Consider the following 22,233-nt stretch of genomic DNA (forward strand, 5'->3'; position numbering starts at 1 on the left):
TCTCTCTCTCTATATATCTTACTTTTCTTCTATAAAACATCATCATAATTCAACCACTCGTTCTTCTTTTCTCTTCCTTAGCAGTAATATTTATATATATATATATATATATATATATATATATATATATATATATATATATATATATATATATATAGAGAGAGAGAGAGAGAGAGAGAGAGAGAGAGAGATAGATAGATATTTTATATTATATATATATATATATATATATATATATATATATATATATATATATATATATATATATATATATATATATATATATACACAAACACACTTATAGTGTGTGTACAGTACTTTCATATTGCTAATGTAACCTATCTCTTTGTCTGTCGCTAATGTTACCTGTCTCTTTGTCTGTCCATCTGTTTTTCGCCCTCCCATGTTTTGGTAATGTCACCTCTCTCTCTCTCTCTCTCTCTCTCTCTCTCTCTCTCTCTCTCTCTCTCTCTCTCTCTCAGTCAGGGGCGAAGGAAACGACAATGCGGGTTTTATCAGGCACCTTCTGCCGAACATACACCCTGGATGGATTATTTATGACTCCCGTTCCAAGAGCTCTAACAATGTCGGGAGAATCATGAAAGCGTTATTAATAACGCATCGATCTACCTAATACGCTCCTGGAAGCACAGTACGGTGTTTTTCGTATTTTGTTTAACAAGGGAACGGACGGACGTAAACATGTCAGTGTTACGAGCTATCCGTGTAATCTGAAACGATTTTTTTCATGCTACATGTTTCTATGGGTCTTTTGATTTTCTATTTATGATAAATGTGAAATCATTTCGATCAGTACGAAAAGAATGATGTATAAACGTGAATAAAAAATTGGAAAATATTTTTCCGATTAATAAAAGAAGATGAATTCTAATACAGGCATACATGAAACAAGAATGTTTATCACTGTCATCAATGAATAAACACGTCAGTCATTATCTTTTGGGGACATGTGTTACCTATAAAGAGCACGCATGCTTATACATTGACCAATGCAACCAAGAAATGATATTATAAAGTATCAGTTAAAATGTAACAACTACCAAAGCTATACGGTATAATTATTTTGACCAGCGACTCCGATCCGAAATGAACTTTAATGGCAGTAAATCACACGCCACTATTTTCATATTTACGACATGGCGTGAAAAAAGGTTGTTAATAAGCCATGGCAACAGAATTCTTATAATAATGAGCTTTAGGAGAAAAAATCGACGTAAAAAAATTTAGTGATTACATACTAACATTCAGCTAGATCTTCCTATGAATACAGGCCAGTAGTGTTTGATATATATATACGTATACACACATATACAATATATATATATATATATATATATATATATATATATATATATATATATATATATATATATATATATATATATAGAGAGAGAGAGAGAGAGAGAGAGAGAGAGAGAGAGAGAGAGAGAGAGAGAGAGAGAGAGACTAGAGACTAGCGTATATATATACATATATATTCACAAAAAAACACTGACATTACAGGCGGTTTACAAATGTATAATGTTACACTGATTTTCGGTAGAGCTATCTCAAGCATACACTATGCAAACAAAGAAGCAAAACTGCTCCTTATTTTCTTTCATAATGCATACAATATTTTCTTTAAGAGAGAGAGAGAGAGAGAGAGAGAGAGAGAGAGAGAGAGAGAGAGAGAGAGAGAGCATCTTCCAATAATATCTTAAAATGTTACAGAGAGCGTGAGTTACCCCAAAAGGCTGTTCCTTCACAATCTCTCTCACTCTCTCATTCTCTCCCAGAATGATCATGACAGATAGCAGCAGGACCGTTTCCCAACGTACGTGCTGAGAATGAATCGCCAGAGTAGCCTTTCCTTTATTTTGAAAAGATACCTCACGCTGACAAAAAGACCGACAGAAAAATACATGCGCACGCACGCCGTTATAGTTGCTGATTGAAATGGACATATATTGTATGTCTTCGTTTTACAGACACATATTTGTCAAATTTTATATAAGCAGCTCTTGGACAATGCAAACAAAACTTGATTATACTGTCAAACCTACTCCTACACCAAACCAGTCACTCTCCTACTCAAATATTCCGAGACGAATTCACTCTCGTCATAAAACGTTTCAATGTATCACACGATATTATATATGTAAGTATACATACTGATACATATATATAAATATACATAAATATGTATATATACATATCAATATATATATTATATATATATAAAACACACACACATACATATATATATATATATATATATATATATATATATATATATATATTTATATATATATATATATATATATATATATATATATATATATATATATATATATAATTTCTAGTATATATAGAAATGATATAAAAAATTTCTAGTCAATAAAGAAATAAATGGAAAATAAAGAATAACATGAAGCGTGTTTTCCTGTACCCTATCAATTACCAGACCGTACAGTCACCTTATTATTCTCTCATTCTCTCTCCCTCCTTCTATCTTCTAACAGAACCTTATTATCCGATATCTTTTTCCTCCACCGCCAACCACAGCTACTTCAAACAGAATGCACTTCTATCATCCAACAGCTCACACACACACACACACACACACACACACACACACACACACACACACACACACACACCCCAACCCCCACTGGAACCATCTTTCCCTTTATCTTCTGTTCTCAACCACTTTCACAAAATCTCTCTCTCTCTCTCTCTCTCTCTCTCTCTCTCTCTCTCTCTCTCTCTCTCTCTCCCAGGATCTTTCACGGAGACTCAGACGACAGAAAAAGAGGCGCAGAGACCTACTCTCACTCAGGAGCCTATCAAAAATCCAATATCCAATAACACGAAAATAGTTGAAATCAGGGATATTATTGGAACTCGGGGCTGAAATCAAGAAATATCCAAAACAAGCCTCAAATACCGGCGTCTCCCTTCTTTATCGAGTTGTTTTGCTTTCTCTTCCGCAGCAGCTGCATCATAATCCGACGGCGTTTAATCAATAACTCTAAATTGTTTATCGGCAAGCAACAGCTTCCCATCAGTCATTTTAAGACAGTTGTTTCTTCTCTTTATTATTACGATCATCGTCATTAGTCATATTTATTTTTCTCGAGCGTGAGATAGCCGGCCCCATCTCCTCCTCTTCTTCTTCTTCTTCTTCCTCTTCTTTTGTGTGTCAACAGCGGTTCAGGGAAGAATCTCCGAATCCCCAATCCTCGGGGCAAACATGGCGGACACCGACGAGGATCACTTCACTGGCATCTGTCTCTTCCGTGTTGCCCCTCAAGGAGCTCTCGATCGTCTCCTCTTCACTATCATCCATAGCCATCGCCTCGTCACCCTCACGACATGTCAGTTTAATATTTCTTTATATAATTAATTTTTCTCATCTCCACTTTCTTCATGATATATCACAATCCTTTTTTTAATGAGAGGATCGCCGTGTGCGATCTTGGACATCCACCTGTTAAATACGTTTAGTTTTTATTTTCACTGCCACTCTTACTTCTAAAAGGTGATCCTTGACATAATTGTTTACATTTGAATTTTCAGAAGCACATTTTGCTACCAAAAAGTTTAATTTACTAAATAAAAATACAGAATGTAAAACTCCACTGACAGTCATCCAAGCACTTGCATGAAATCAATTTCAGTATGCATCTCTTAGACAAGAAATTCTTTAAGCTTAAAGATTTCATGCATTCTTTCCTTCTAAACACCTTTTTTCCTTCGCTGGGATGCCATGACTTTCATAAAAGAAAGTTTAAAGGTACACATGTCGGAATAAAGAGACTGGCCCTTATCTCAGTTTCTAATTATCTGATTGTGGAAACGACTATTGTGTTGTATTTTTCTCTTGAACTACTTGAAGAATATCGTGATTCAGGTCTGAATTAAGCATTACGCAATTTCTCTTGTAAGATCTAGTCTGCAGCAATTTCAAGTCCTTTTCTAAAATCACCTCGAATATTGTGGGTCTCTATGAACGAATTCCCTTACAATATTCCACAATTCTGCTGCTTTCCAATCGGGAATTTTTTCCAGATATTCGTTTACTGGAAGACGGACAGTAGTGATAAATATACGAAGATAGGAAAATTATGAGTCATAGTAATCAAATTTCCCTTTAGAAAAATGTAAACCGACAAAACATGATAAGGACATAAACGGTGGTTTTTTTTTTACAGATTTCCTGCGACAGAGAAAATACTCAAACAAAATAAGACTATAAATTCACGTATTATCTTTGAAACCTAATATCAATAGGTTTCTTCCATTCCACTCCCAGGATATTCATAACCTCCGAAAATGTGAAATACTGTAGCCTATATCGAACTAAATAAAATGCATAAGAATCTTCAACAACCCTTCATGTTGACTGAGTCTTGAAAGAAATTCAAGACGAAACAATGAATCCATATTATACAGCAATAAGGAGTACACCTGAAACTCTGCAAGTTCATCTGAATTTGAATTAAACGAATTTGAATCTGACCCTAACTCTAGTTGAGGGCAGAAACCTTCCGGTCTCTAAACCTTCAATAAGGAAATAATTCAAGAGCTAAATATCTGTAATACTCATATCTATATTACATTTGAATCTTAGAGCATCATGACCGATATTCCCACATTTCATATTAACGAATACACTGAACTGAACAATATTGATGACAATAACAGACCCTCGAAAGGTATATAATAAAAACAGAAACTAACCTCGCAGAATTTTATGTCTGTGACATGACAAGAATAACTCTTTACTAAATCATCCAAACTACGAAATAAAAAAAAATCAAAATTGACGCTAAAAATGAGTCAGAAGCTAATGACTAACAGCACTTAATTGAGCAGGTTAAAAGCCTCCGGAATTACGAACTTTAAATGATAAAAATAACAAGAGGTCAAGTTTAAAATCAAATGTTTTGCGTGGGTCATCCAACAATTCGTTCTCCTAACAATGATTTCCTCAGAGAGAGAAAAGAAATTGCATTCAATAATGCCATCAATGTTTCCAAATCTATTTTCACTGAAAATTCATTACACTTCGAGTAATGTATTCACGCCCATCTCTCTCTCTCTCTCTCTCTCTCTCTCTCTCTCTCTCTCTCTCTCTCTCTCTCTCTCTCTCTCTCTCTCTCTCTCTCTCAAAAACATCATGATCCAAGAAGAAATTTGTATGGTTGCTGGTTGAGCAAACTGAGATAACGTTAGCGAATAAATAACCACCTATTAATAGCATATTATAAGAAGTTACAGTGAGACCAAGAAAAGCATCACGTGTACAACTCTTACAAGTCATGATTCTCACATAAGATGGACTAAAAAATCTCCGTGTTTTACAATAAAATATATATATATATTTTTTTCGTTAAAACACCAGATATAATGTTCATGGTATATTTCCCGTCTTGGTTACTGAACAACAAATAAAATAAGCAAGTGATGTATGAATAATTGATGTCACAACGCACCGATTTCAAAGTGAGAGAGAGAGAGAGAGAGAGAGAGAGAGAGAGAGAGAGAGAGAGAGAGAGAGAGAGAGCCAGCGCTCAGCAGAGAGGGAGTGAGTCTAGATTGGATACAAGATAAAGGGTTATGATAAGACTGTAAGATATTTGATCTCAAAGAGACCCACTGGTTACATGAAGTCTTACTGTGGATGGTGACGGAAATCATGATTCTCGTGGTACTCTCATAAAACAACAACAACAACAACAACAACAACAATAATAATAATAATAATAATAATAATAATAATAATAATAATAATAATAATAATAATAATTACAAATTTCTAATCAAAACGATTTCATGAAAATTTTGGATATTCCTACTACAAGAACACAAGGCCTTGAGAACCGGTCCTCTGTAAAAACGAGAGAGAGAGAGAGAGAGAGAGAGAGAGAGAGAGAGAGAGAGAGAGATATGGGGGAGAGGCGAAATATGATATCCACTCTATAAATTGCAGTTATTAAATGGTAAAGTTATGTAAATGACCAAAAACCATGCATCTTATCATAAATTACTAGTTAAACATGCATTCAGAAAAAGATCCCATTAAATTCAACCAAACAGATGGTGGAAAACTGAAAGCCCTCCAGAAACTTAAGTGTGCACGTAATCGCATTTTCACAGGATTTCAATCAAAATCTCATTAAAAATGTTTAAAACATTAGAAAATTGAAGTTAAGCGCACGCGCACAGACACACACACACACACACACACACACACACACACACATATATATATATATATATATATATATATATATATATATATATATATATATATATATATATATATATATATATATATATATATATATATATATATATATATATATATATATATATATATATATATATATATATATATATATATATATATATATACTGTATATATATATATATATAGAGTATATATAGAGTATACTCGTATGTATAACTGAATCACGAAAATATGGAACGTGATGAATATATAAATAAATATAAAATCCACGAAGGAAAGGGAAACACTGGGGAGCTGCGAGGCCTTTCGACTGTCTGTCGTCCTTTACTTAGCAGACTGAACAAATATAGTAGTAAGTTTACAAAGAAAGCTCATATAATTGAAAGATGGTGATTACAAAGGAAAAAATATGTACCTGGAATCCAACACAATTGAAGAATTAGAACTGCCAAAACAGGGTTAAATATTTGAGAGGTTTTACAAAGGATTAGGATCAACCGTTCAGAAGCAGGGACAGGACAATTAAAAGATTATACAATGGGGTGACTGCCCACCAAAAAATATTAGTACAATAAAATAATTCTCTTTTTTTGTAAACAAAAACAATTTTTGCAAGATGAACATTTTTACAAATAAAAAATTATATGAAACATACGAATACATAGAAAATATATAAAAGGTAACTAATTTGTAATTAAGTCAGTGATTTTATCTTTTAGGTCATTCCTGAACATTTTTCTAATACAGGGGTCCAAATAATACATGCCAGGGCTAAGGTTAAAATTACAGCTGGAAGTAAGCTGGATAATTCCGGACTCCAAAAGATTTCTTGAAGAGAAATCTTTCGATTTGGCAATCACTGAACTTTCAGTCCAATTTATCCCGTGAGAGTTTTCACTTAAATGAATGAATATAGCATTGGGTGTTTGTCCAGTTTTGACTAAATACTTATGTTGCTTAATACGCACATCTAAATCTTTGCTAGATTGGCCAATATAAAAAGAGGGGCAGTCCAAACATGTAATTTTTTATATTATGTTGTTGTTTTCTTTAGGGCTATTTTTTATTAACATTCCTTTTAGTGAGTTACTACAGGAAAAAACGAGGTTGACATTAAAAGATTTTAACAATGATTTTATGTTTTCAAAACCACTAAAATAAGGGAAACCAAAAATGTTCTTAGGGGTTTCTTTCTCCATGTTACTTTCACTATAAAACTTTTTGTGGGCTTTATTGTAACAAATATCTAGTATATGTGAAGGATAACATAAATCTGTCCCTATTTTTCTTATGTATTCAATTTCCTGATCCAAATACTGGGGATTGACAATGCGCAAAGCTCGTAAAAACATAGAATAAAAAATTGATATTTTGATGTTAAGGTGATGGCCTGAATAAAAATGGACATAAGTCAAGTTGTTGGTTGGTTTCCTACAAATACTGAATTTGCATTGATATGGTTCTCTATGTATTAAAACGTCTAAGAAAGGGAGGCAATTGTCTTTTTCTAATTCTAAAGTAAACTTAATGGGTGGTACCTGGTTATTCAGATTAGAGAGTAAATCATTTACATCAATACCAGCAGGCAAAACAGCTAAATATCGTCAACAAATCTATACCACTTTAAAGGAGTATAAATGATATCAGGTAAATATCGTTTTTCAAAGAATTCCATATACAAGTTTGAGAGGAGTGGGGATAAAGGGTTGCCCATTGCCATACCAAATATTTGTTGGTAAAATTCAACATTGAATATAAACTTACAACCACAAATGCACGACCTAGTGAGTGAAATAATATGACTTACAGTAGAGGTAATTCATGATGGATTAGTTCATTACTAAGATACTCTAAAACAGAGGCTATAGGGACTTTAGTAAAATGAGAACACACATCAAAACTAACGAATCTACCAGTGGGGCAAAAAGTGATTTTGTTTAATTTATCAACTGCTAAGCAAAGGACGACAGACGTCGAAAGGCTTCCCAGCACTCCAGTGTTTCCCTTTCCTTCGTGGATTTTATCTTTATGTATATATTTATACATATATATATATATGAATAAAGAACACATAAATAAGAAAAATGATATTAAATGAAGCCGCAGAGCAAGGGTGAAGACAGGTGATTAGGTCTAACCTCTACCTTGCCAGGCTGAAAAATTTTTCAGATGTTTATCCATTTTATTTAAATAACAACTTACCTGTATCTTTTAAACTGAAATGAGGTACTGAATAAAGTTAACATAAGTCATCTCTTTCGATAAAGGATTTTACTGACCTTTTTATAATTCACACAGGAAGATGTGATTTGTTTTGTGAGGAACTTTATATTGATAGAACTTGTTTATACTGCATTTGTGTTACTCATGTAACTCATAATGTCAAAATATTATACACTCAAATTTGAACTCTGTTAACAAGTGAACTAAATTTAATTGGAAAGGTTTATTTTTCTCTTATTTTGTGCACCGCCAGCAAAATTGATGGAAAAATTACCTGTCTTCATTCGTGCTGTTCGGCCTGACTTGGTCATTCTGAATGGCAATGACCAAAAATGCTACATTAATAACTCTATCACCATATGCCAACAATTTATCATTAATTCGTAAGCATTCATTTTGTGGACATTTTTTCATATTTTAGAGGCGACCATTTTTTGATGAAGAAATTTTCGCTCAAGAAAAACAAACAAACAAACAAACAGCTTTTAAAATTCTAATGACGCCGCATGCTGCTGCCATTATCACGTGATAACTACGTCATAGAATATTTCAACCTAGGGAGCCACAGCAACGAAACGATACGCTTTCCGATGTTGAATCTCTCACCTTAATGACCAGAGAATACTCCTTTACCTTAGTCTATGACGTCATTTCCTTACTTCGTAATTATGTGATAATTTTGCTATTTTTTTTACCACAGTCCCTAAACGCAACTCTTTAATTTACAGACTTTTAATTTTCTCACATTAAAAGTTGTAACATGGACAATTGTTGTTTTTCCATCCCTGTATATATATATATATATATATATATATATATATATATATATATATATATATATATATATATATATATATATATATATATATAAATATATAAATATATATATATATATATATATATATATATATATATAAATATACATATACATACATACACATACATATTTATATATATACATATACATACATACACATACATATTTATATATATACATAAATACATACATATATACATACGTGCACAAACACGTAGTAGCAGTGAACATTAATAAGCAATTTCCTTTTCACTTATATATAAAAAGGACGTGGGTGGGATTAGGCACTATGAACCCTTAAACAACAAAACTGAGTGCTTAATTAACATCAAGAATAATGAGTTATTTATCATGTGTAAAAAGATGTATAACATGGGAGACATGTTAATAAAGAATATTTTTTCGGAACTATTCTCTGAAAAAATGGTATAAACTTGACTATCAACTAAATTTAGGTGTCATCAGTGTTACTGAATTACTGTCTTCCCTCACCAGTGCAAGGGAAAATAGCCTCACGTATTCAGAGCGTTGCTGCGTTGATATTAGAATTTGTATAAAGAAAGGACTTCGATGTTTGCTAATAAACTTATCAATGCCCTTTGTTACATGTAAATCACATCATGATGAAGCCTTATTTTAGCGTACGCATTGATTAAACATCAAAAAGTCAATATTTAATAACTAAATTCACTTGACTGTCGTAAATCTTTGAACAACTATCAAATAAATAAATGCAATAATGTTTGACAGTCACACGTGTTACTAAATTGGTGACTCGCCTACCCTAAGAGTTACGACTGCTTATTAATCCCCAACCTCATATTTTTTACGAAGGCTTCATCAAAAGAGGCTTCCATTATAATGAGCTTACAGGGCTTTACAATTATTAATGGTGAATTAATTTTGTCCGCAGGTCTCAAATTACGGCAAAATCAACAATAACCCTAATCAACAGAAAAAAATCAGTATTCACAGAAAACAAAAAGTTACTTTTTTTAAAAGTGGCAAATTAAACACACAGTGAAACAGCACTATATATATATATATACATACATATATATCTTCTTCTTCTTCTTTTTCTTTTAACGTGCTTTTATTCCCACACACACACACATATATATATATATATATATATATATATATATATATATATATATATATATATATATATAATATATGTATGTATGTATGATAATGTGTGAATTACTGTAGCGAACAAAATTCAGTAAGTGAAACATGGTTGGGTAATACCGTAGAGTTTTATCCCTGGAAAACTTGCTACCGACATCCAATACTACCTTGCAATTTTTCCAACATATGTCGACTGTCACACAACTAGGGGTGATATGTATTAACCGGCAGTTGTTAGAAACAGCGGAAAGTTAATTAAATTACTATGGAACGAACTTCAAAACTTGAAAGCAATAGAATAATTACGATGTCCTCTAACCAGACCGATTTACAAATAATGGATATTAAGATAAAAAAAATATTTAAGATATAAATGGATGAAAAGTTTAAAGGTTTGACCCTGGTCATTTGCGTGAATAGGTGTATGTCTTCCACCAATAAATTGGCAGATGAAACATTTTTTTGAGGAAACATGTAACTTTCTAATAAAATGAATAAACCTTATTCTCTGAGAGAGAGAGAGAGAGAGAGAGAGAGAGAGAGAGAGAGAGAGAGAGAGAGAGAGAGAGAGAGAGAATCCTCAAAGTTTTATCACCAAAGTAATTAAAACTTTCAAAGACAGAAGGAAAAAAGTTATATCATTAAGAACAGAGACAGTGACCTCATCTAATGATGACGTACAGTTAGGCAAAGTCGGCATAAGGTTTTAGAACGTTTGTCCGATACAATCGACCAAGAAGGGCAAAAATCAGATCTATAAACGTTAACTGACCTCATATCTGACATTTATCAATTGGTAACCTTAAACTTGTACACAGTTACGCTCGTAATCATGTCTACCAATATGTATACATCTCTATATGTACACACAAACACCTGCACACAGGTATCCATATATATATATATAGTATATATATATATATATATATATATATATATATATATATATATATATATATATATGTGTATATATATGTGTGTGTGTGTGTGTGTGTGTGTAATATATATATATATATATGTATGTATGTATGTATATATGTATGTATATATATATATATATATATATATATATATATATATATATATATATGTGTGTGTGTGTGTGTGTGTGTGTGTGTGTGAATGTTTGCATGATGCATGCATGCGCAAACTCTGAAAACGTCAGTATAACTAAAACAAGACCTTCGCTTCATTAAGGAAGAAAAACCCTGCAAAAATTAGTTCTTATCTGAATATGTATTTCTTAAAAGACTATTAACTTTCAATGTACCTTTTCTTACTACTCTAAGAAACACAGACCTTTAATGTTCTCTCTTTTTAACAGGACAGTTACAAGATTTCACAGACGTAAGACAAATCTTCTCTTATATAAAAAAAAAACAATGGCTACTAAGAATGACAGTTTAATTAAAGTATCCAAGTGGAGAAAGTTCCCAATGAGATATCTATTCGACTGGGAAAACAATTAATGGATTATAAAAAAAATATATAGTTCACAATAATAGATTTTCTAAATCTTCCCAAGTCACCTGGAGGAACAATGTGAATCTATCAGGACATGGTAACTTGCCTCCAATTCAGAAAATTTGATTTTTTATACTACGTAAATGACGACGTAAGTTAGGATTTAAAAATAAATTCAAAATAAATTATTAAAGAGTGTTTATATGTATGTGCTTTCCAAATATTAAAGTATATGCTTCTGAATGGGCAAAAAATGTCTTCATATAATTCTTATTCGTAATATTGACTTAGGTGATTCTGAATTCTGTGCAGTGTGTGATGGCTAACAGTTTGAAATTACCTGGATCACTGAATAAGCAAGTTATTCGTCCTGAAAGGGTATAAACAGATACAAAAAATATAATGGCAGAAAATTTAAAACGACAAAACAAAATAAATAAATTTACTTGTAAAACAGAACTGCACAGGATCGCAAAAGGGTGAAATTACGCGTATTCTGAGGAGTCATGATTTCTCAAGAGAGCAAAATGACATTTGTGAGAAAAAGCGCCGTGATTCCTGGAGAGGCAAAAATAGTCAATGGTCAAAATATTTTCTCGAACCCCGCTGCTGGAATACATTCTTCAGTCCCATGAGGTATGAAATTCTTCGGAAATCTCGGAAGGATATAAATTGAACGAGCAGGTATTATCTCACCCCTGGAGAGATTGAACGATATTCCTTAGGCAACAGAGGTGCTTATATTTTTACGAAGGATAAAATGTTTTAAATGTTTCAAACAATGGTTTTCCAGATTTTCTGGACCGGAATCAAAATACTTACTTTACAATGATGGTAAAAGACTTACTTTATAATAATGGCAAAACTATTAAGACATTATTATATGAAATATTACAAGAGGGCTAGGTAACTGGTCAGTGACTTTATTCAAACTATGATATATATATATATATATATATATATATATATATATATATATATATATATATATATATATATATATATATATATATATATATATATAACCAGACCTCATGAGGTGCATTATTTTATTAAATATTATGAAGAAAGTTACTGTCCAGTTGCCTAGCACTTTTGTAATATTTCGTTTAAGAAAAATCTTAAGAGTTTTGCCTTTATTGTAAAGTAAATATATATATATATATATATATATATATATATATATATGTGTGTGTGTGTATATATATATACACACACACACACACACACACACACATATATATATATATATATATATATATATATATATATATATACATATACATATACATATACATATAAAACTAAATACTGGCCAAAAGAGAAAGAGAAATTCTATGGAAAAAATATTCTGTTGTAATGTACAGCATAACAAGATAGTTTATTTACATTTCCGTACGTATTTCTTAAAATAATTTGTATAGGTATTGACAGCACAATAACAAATACAAATAAAGTCATGACGTACACTAGAGAATAAAAGGAAAGTCTTGTTTATGCTACAACATGATTCTAAAGACTGTTACAAAAGGCAATTTAGAATGCTTGTTTTTCAAAACAACTAGCCTAGCTTTTAGAGTTCTTTTATGACGGTGTTCAAAACAACAAAGCTGCCCAGATATGTAAGTTGCACGGCAAACATTTCAATTGTTTCTGTTGCCAAGAAATATTGAAACATCAATTATTTTCATAGAAATTATTTTCGACGTTTCAGTCTCCTTAAAATTAATTTGACAATCACAATTACTCACACATAGTACAGTGGCGTTATAAAACATCAACTTGCTTATATCAGTATGTTGAGAAATTATCTCTTTAATCTATATTTAGATTAAACTTTGTTTTAATGCCTTGACTTTGTATTCCTATTCTTTTTTCGTCCTTCACTAAGGTCAGGACTTAACAAGATCTTTGTGTTACGAGCCCCAGTAGCATTCTCTAATACACACACACACACACACACATATATATATAGTGTGCGCGCGAGCTCGCATTATCAAATAAAAAGTTATTGGTTGTGTAACCTGTGCCCTCAATACAGAATCTGCTAACTATTATTAAAACTATAAAAAATCCGAATAGGTTCTATTTGCGGCTTCATCAAACGCATTTAATCTCGTGAAACAGAACTTTTATGAAAAAAAAGACACTAAAAGTATAAAACCAAGATTTGTTCAACGTACTATACACTCCCGAATGGGATTTGTGAGTATTTGGTCCACACAGCTCACACAAACGAACAGAGCTTTCAAGACTTACGAGAAAATTCACTGCTCACACAAACGATTTTCCACAACAGCTCAACTTGCAAATAAGCACTCAAGGCTTTCTTTTAAATTATCACTTCGTAGGTAACTAAGTGACATCCCCCACCATAATTAACCAGTGATCGGCAAATAAAACTGTACACATATCATACACATGATTATCAACCGCAACATGAAGAACAAAGCACTCGGATAAGATTTACATTTAAGTAGCAACCTTCAGCATTCATTCAAAATGCGCACAGATTAAGAGGCCGGTATCTATTACGAAAAAGGTTTTACATTTTCAAACGTATTTTCTCTTTCACTCACTTCTTGACAATTAAGTTCTAATCAAAAGTATACTTTTGTATCCTAAAACTCTCTTACATCTGCATATATCTTTAAATGCAAAAAATATGCCTTGTCTTAACTTAAAAGTTTTGTGCCACTCAAAGTGAAAGTACATGGGGGTATTTGTACAATTTTCTCTGAGGCACTGATACGAGCTCTTGATTATAAAAATTATGCACGTAAAAATAAAAATACATTACCGTTTATTAATTTTTTTTCTACTGCATGTAAACATATGCATGTGCATCTTCACTTTTATACTGCATGTAAAGATATTTTACATTTACAAAAATCCCACGCGAACATCATTCGCTGTAACTACAAAAACAGAAATTTCGTCTTTATTCCTACCTATTTAGAATAAGATTTCACAGCAACCTAATATAAATGAATCAATTCAGCTGTATAACCATAAGCTCCTATGTGTCGCATTTGCATCCAGGTAATTTTAATCTGCACCAGAACGTCATCATTTTCATCCCATTTTTCAGGCATATTCAGGTTTGTGCTCTGTGGCAGCATTATTCTAACAACAACAAATCTTTCGCCTTACGTTACCTACGCTACCGTCTAATTCCATTAAAAAAATCAACGCAAGCCATCGGGTAGTTCCCAATACAATTACCTTCCATACCGTCCTAATTGTACTAATGCAGGGACCTAAAATCTAATTAATCGCGTTAATTACACATTCCAGGCAAGTTATAAAGATGAACGCTTCCTGAGCACAGATCAGCCCACATTGATGGCAACCTTCCCACTACTAAAAGCAAGCGCACAAGGTAGGCTAATGACCTCCGAGCGACGAGTAGAATATTCATCGCAACAAGTTCACTCTCGACGAAACACAAGTTCAATAATCTTTGTCCCTGCCGGCTGCTTCCTTGATACGTCATGGTCTTTTGAATCTGCCGAATTAATATGATCCGAAACCCGCTTGCAGATGCATGTATAACAGCGCTCCCCTAAGCCTGATTAGCATTTTAATGCTTTTCTTATACGGTCGATTCATAATTAAGCGACGACAACACAAACATCACCGGCAATTAAAATAATAATGATTGATGACTTATAAGAGGGAACCACGAACGTTTGTTGTTTGCATATCCCCTAAAACGTTGGCTGGAATGAACGTAGAATAGAGACATTGAAATAATATTGATATTACAGGACATTTTTAAACCGATTTGACGTGATAAATGGTAGGGAGGATCTTTATATGAGCTTTCACAGAAATTATGTTCTTGCTAAAATACCAGAGAAGTATATGACGCTCTTTCTATAAACATCTATGCACACGTATCCGTAGAGAATAAATCATAAGTCCCAAGTAAGACCTGATGCAATTCTTGCGTATTCACACACATACACACACACACACACATATATATATATATATATATATATATATATATATATATATATATATATATATATATATATATATATATATATATATATATATATAATATATATATATATATATATATGTATATATATATATATATATATATTATTATAAATATTTATATGATTATTTATATATATTTCTAATATATATATATATATATGATTATTATCACTTTTGTATATGATTCATTTATCACACATAATATATATATATATATATATATATATATATATATAGAGAGAGAGAGAGAGAGAGAGAGAGAGAGAGAGAGAGAGAGAGAGAGAGAGAGAGAGAATCTTAACTGTTATCCTCTTCTTTAAATAATTTCCCATCCTTTCCCAGATTTTCTTTTAAGTTCTAAATAAAAATATTGCAAATAATGCACCCGGACTTGATAGTAATACAGTGCTGGAGACTTGAAAAAGATAATAATACAAACAATGTTATTTTATTTGGATATTTCAAAATATGATCAATAAAAAACGACGAAGATCAAAACGCAAAATGCATTCAGGTTTACCTAGATATAAGAAATCTCTCTCTCTCTCTCTCTCTCTCTCTCTCTCTCTCTCTCTCTCTCTCTCTCTCTCTCACACAAACACACTAAAATACAAATTACCCAACACTTCCCACACGATTCAGTGGCCAAGACCCTCGACGCAAATCCTATAGAGCCTCTTCTGACCTAGGCAGTGGGTTATATACCTGACAATTAGTCGATTTTCGTGGGATTGATATGGGATTATCGACCTAAACCCAAAAAATAAAGTTTAAAATTACATTTTTTCACCATCTTAAGAACGGTTTACATGCTCCACAGATCGAAAGGAGTCAATGTGGTAAACAAACGGCCAATTCTAATTTTTTTAACACGAACATCAGCAAATAAAACGACTCACACATCCCACCGTTCAGAATGACAATGGGAACATTATATTCCCTTTAGTACTTATGAATAAAATTGAGTGTGTCTGAAAGTACTCGCCTATAATGAACGAAATCGGAACTACTATTTTAATGAATATAGTAACATAGTACCAACACGCTAGGCACGAACTTTAAAAGCAAGGAGATTATTGCGTTTGCTGGTGTGTATTTTAGTCAGCAGTAAAATCAATAAGCTGTATATGTATTCAAGCAATATTAAAATGATGCACGTAATTTTGTGGTAAGAGTTGCATGAGGATATGGGGAAAAATACACAAATACAGAAAACTAAATAATTAATGAAGCGCAGAGATTACTTTGTTAAACTTTCGTTCAACATTCGGGGAGTCAATCATTAAGAGTGTGGACATACAGACACAAACTAACAAGAATTTTTATATACAGAGAGAGAGAGAGAGAGAGAGAGAGAGAGAGAGAGAGAGAGAGAGAGAGAGAGAGAGATTCTTAAAATATCTACGCCATTAGTGCATTCCAGAGAATCGTTCTTGCATATCTTGAGCCTGAAAGCGATGTACTTTTTCTAAGCACCATGATATATCACAGACAATATACCGCAAAATGACACAAATGAATAAAACATCGTATGAAACTGAAAAATAACAACATAATACTTTACCATAATGAAAATGTGAGAGGAAAATTAATATGGAAAAGAAATGGTCTTATCACAACTTGCACGGCGACGATTTTAGCAAAGGATACGAGGCCACGGAAAGTTTTCTTTTTTATATACAAATTAACAGGATAGCACGGTCACCCCAAAATAAAATGCCCACATGGTAATAACAAGGAATCAATGGCAGGTGTATAAACACTACAATTACTGCAAAACATTGGCCCTACCATCGTAAACAGGATCAATTTACCGTCCATAAAAGAGGCATGTTATTTAAAAAGATGAAAACTGCCGCTAAAACTGAAATTCCTCGCACAAAAGCCACTCTATGGAAAAACAAACATCATGAAACCACAGTTTCAAAACACGATTATCCTTTATAGCATTCAATGGAACATCCAACAAACATCCAACTTTGACAGATAGCAAGAACGGCCATTTTAAAAACAAGTCCGGACCCTCCTCATTTCGCACCCAGCTAAGTTAATTAACGTTTGTATAATCTATTTTTTCTTAACAAAACAGCTGCAAATAGAAAACACGGCGAAGGGCTATTTTCAAATCGTCCTACTTCCTTTTCGTGCAGTAAGGGTTTGCCAGAGAGAAATACCGTGAAAGTAACCAAACAGTGCAAATCAAACCTGACGAACGGCCATTTTCGAAATGGTTCGTTTTCTCACATGACACCCAAAGTTACTTTGAGAGCGACACATTCCCTTTAATACTTAGGAATGAGCTTGCTTGGGCGTGGCTGAAAGGTATTTCCTAAACGTATTGGATGAACAAAAAGGCTGCATTTTCTTCCTTGCGGACGCATATAATGCTTGATGACAGGAAAGACGGAAAACAGCTTAATGACAGGGTGCTGTTTCTGTCGCCTCTATGAGCTGGATCATTTCAACCTCTGTTTTTTTTTTTTTTAAAAGTGAAGACAGGATCGGACAGAGAGACTTTCAGTAAACACCAGGCGAATAAATACAACATTACAGGTGTTCAAAACCTGCTGTCAATGTGATTCATTAGGAGATTAAGTCTAAAATTGCCTAATTGACATGTGCTCTTACTTTCATTTCACTTCTTTTTTATTTCAATAATCATGTTTGATCAATACAACTCCTTCTCAAACAACAACCCGCCCCCTCTCTCTCTCTCTCTCTCTCTCTCTCTCTCTCTCTCTCTCTCTCTCTCTCTCTCTCTCTCTCTCTCTCTCTCTCTCTCATAACAAATCCAATTTTTTTCCTCTGTCATGTGTATTCAAAATTAAGGTCTATCGATTAAGCTATTATCCATGTTCCTAATAATTCTCTGCCTTACCTCCTAATAAATTTGTCTATCGCAACGACTCGCTTCATCACTTCACTAATTATGAATAATGAATTTTAACTTTACAATAACACAAATGTTTCAGACTTTGAAAATCTTTGTTCTAACAAATAACGGAATACGTTATTTCCCCCGAATAAACATCAGCAACTTCCGGAACCTTATTTTAACAAAAGATAATTCTATGAATTCGGCAGGTGTTCTGTTTACTTAATTGCTATTTTATTCAATCTGTGTTCACGTTTTTCACATATGGGCGCTCTTTTCTGCGGAGATTTCCGCTTCCTCTACAGGAAAATGGCCTTTTCCGCAAACTCTCTGCACACGTATGTCCTATCTGGTTAATTATACTGTTAGTGATAATAATCAAATAAAAAGCATTTCCTTTACAAAGAAGTCTTCAAGCTTTCAACAGCCTTCTATTGTGAAAAATGAAAAACACCATAGTTACTTTTTAACAGGAACTGCTCATTCTCCCAACTTTTGAAAAACAATATTCTCACAATCAGTGTAGTTTCTTACGTTGGAGCTAAGGGTCATGTCCTCTTCAATATAGTCTTCCCTCTAACAATGACCTGTTTTCTATTCGTCTTGCCTTCTATCCATATCATGTTAATCGTCTCCAATGAAAGTTTTTTTCATAAATTTCCTCCCCTTCGCATGACGTTCTTGCCAAATACAGTGATATCTCTCTTTTTCTATAGTTTGGTGTTATCTTCGTTTAATGAATCATTTGCATCTCATCAAAGCAACCCGGTGACAAGTGCACACACATGTACACACCAATTATGTAGTATAAATATACATATATACAGACATACATATATATGTATACATCTATATATGCATATATATATACATACATATATATATATATATATATATATATATATAATATATATATATATATATTTTATATATATATATTTTATATACACTAATGTATGCGCACTCGCGTACATACATACATACATACATACATTATTCGTGTGTATATGTGTGTATGCTTATATATAAACACATACATACATACATACACACTTATATATATGTATACACATACGACTATGTATGTATGTATGTATGTATGTATGTATGTACGTGAGTGCACATAATTGATGTACATACAAAAGCAGACGTCAAAATCTTTCACGTACGCCCCTCAGTAAATTAGCATAATATTTGAATGTTCACTCCTTCAAACGATTCGTCTTCCCACCTCCAGTTGGCTTACGACGAGCGGATATGGAAAATGACTTGAAACCTCTTCAGACATTAAAGCTTATAAACCTTCCTCCAGAGCAAGGATAATTCTTCCGAGGAAATCTATGACGACACGAGTACCCTTTTGAATATTAACACGACCCATTAAATTTGCATAAGGACGGCATAAAAAGTTTAAAGAAGAGAGAGAGAGAGAGAGAGAGAGAGAGAGAGAGAGAGAGAGAGAGAGAGAGAGAGAGAGAGAGGGTAATTTGCAAAGTAAAATTTTCTTTCCCGGTTCCTTCGCAAGTAACGCGATGCGCCCATCAAGACTGTATATGACATGCGGCTCGCCCTCTCTCAAATAAACACAAGTAAGCAGACAAGCGAGCACACACACACACACACACACACACACACACACACACATATACATATATGTATATGTGTGTGTGTGTGGAAGGAATGTGTATAATGTTGCCCATACCTACTTTTTTCCTTTTCCAATAGTAGAGTCTCCCCTTTTCTCTGCGTGACATTAGCGGTGAGGTTGGTAGGCCCACGCCCCTTGTCTTGTCCCCAACAGATGCTGGTACCCATTTACAACTCTGTCTCTCTCTGTTTTTGTATAAGTGTATAAATATGTGTATATATGTAAGTATATACATACATATATTCGTGTATATATATATATATATATATATATATATATATATATATATATATATATATATATATATATATATATATATATATATATACACATTAATTTCGAATGTAAATACAGGCTACGTGAGTTTACGCTCTGTAATATACAAGAGGAGAAATTAGAGAATTGAGCAGAATTTCGAAGAACGCAATCGACCCTTCTCTTGAAAAAAAAAAAAAAACATTATGGAGACGTATTACTGGAAAAGGACCTTTAAGAATTTTCCCAAAACTTACCCCCTGCGCAGTCTGCTGACGACGTTCTTCCATCTGCTATTTCGAGAACGACTTGTCGAGGATGACATGGTTAGTGGTCGGACAGACACACACACATACACTTTCCCTAATCACTCGAGCATTTGTGTTAAGTCGAACAGAACTACTTTTCTTCACTTCATAAAGAATGATGGTTGGAGTTCAACTTCCACTTTTGTGTGACGAAAATGGGTGAAATGGATAACAGCCTACTTGTATAAAATTCACTTACAGCAAACTTGAAAATATATCGCTTGAGTTTGCGTGATTTGGTCTAAATATCTTAGTACAAGGCAACAGCTTAAATTCTACACACTAATAATTTACACGAGAATTATTCTTGACTGCATAATAATATTTCCGTGAATCACAATGATATGTCGAGAGGTTATTGTAATCAAAGCTCGTTAGGTTCTTGTGAAAAATAAATACATTAAATACAATTAACAATCACAGTCAATACGTATATCAACGATCCGAGACTAAGTGTTGTTTCATCAGTAACGATCTACATCGACGTCGCGTTCAAAGTCACTTCCACTGACGGAAGCGACGATCACCATCTTCCAGGGGGCAAAATATCGATCAGTTTCTTGAAAACTTCACGGAGTGTCAGCCGACATGTTTCATCCTAACTCCGGATACGCCGCATTCTGGAGTCACGCAGCTGCGACAACCGGTCGCCGTCAAGAAAAACGACGAATAACTTGTCGTCAAAAGCGACGTGTAACACCCCGCAGTGATTCAGCCATTTGACTCCTCTGGAGGCGCGCGAGTGTGTGTGTTTGCTTTAATCCACGATCGCTGCTGTAGGAAATCCCTTCTTTTCTGGGTAATCTGTAGGTCCTACATCATTTGACCCTGATGGTTACCACACCTTGTTTTCAATGTTCGTCTTTTCAAAGAACGCTCCTCTACCTCAGTTTTCTCATCTTAGACAATCAGTCCTTCGAGGCTCCTTCGAGGGGTGTCAGGTGGTTTTCGGTGAAAACCGTTTTCTTCCGTCACGCTGGGGAAGACCACCTGGACTCTGCGTTTTCTCCATAGTCACACCATTGCATGAAAACGCCAGAAACAGTCACTGTCACCATAGATCGAAGGCGCTCATATAAATGAAGACGTTATCTGGTTTTATTGTGTTATGTCCAGCAACGGATGGGCGTAAGGATAAGGGGCTGACTGCGTGCGCGAGCGAGGGGAGGTGGTTAAGAAGTGCGCTCTAATGTCCAACGTGCGAGGGGAAGTGAAAGGGTGGCTCCAAGCGGAGGGGCCAGG

At 33.5% G+C, this 22,233-nt stretch overlaps 1 protein-coding gene across 2 annotated transcripts in view; it reads right to left on the bottom strand.

Annotated features, from left to right (window-relative positions):
• Positions 1-22,233, bottom strand: part of LOC136826628 (regulator of G-protein signaling 20-like) — a 314,791-nt gene that overhangs the window by 103,666 nt on the left and 188,892 nt on the right. Inside the window, exon 1 of one of the 2 annotated variants that reach the window (XM_067083940.1) lies at positions 20,941-22,233. This exon is cut by the window's right edge and continues 22 nt beyond it. The exons of the other annotated variant lie outside the window; for it this stretch is intronic. Coding sequence (XP_066940041.1) covers positions 20,941-21,008 — 68 coding nt within the window. The 5' untranslated portion in view covers positions 21,009-22,233. The remainder of the gene's footprint in view (positions 1-20,940) is intronic. 2 annotated transcript variants of the gene reach the window in all.

The sequence above is a fragment of the Macrobrachium rosenbergii genome, chromosome 41 (genome assembly GCF_040412425.1).
Source record: "Macrobrachium rosenbergii isolate ZJJX-2024 chromosome 41, ASM4041242v1, whole genome shotgun sequence".
Taxonomy (NCBI): Eukaryota; Metazoa; Arthropoda; class Malacostraca; order Decapoda; family Palaemonidae; genus Macrobrachium; species Macrobrachium rosenbergii.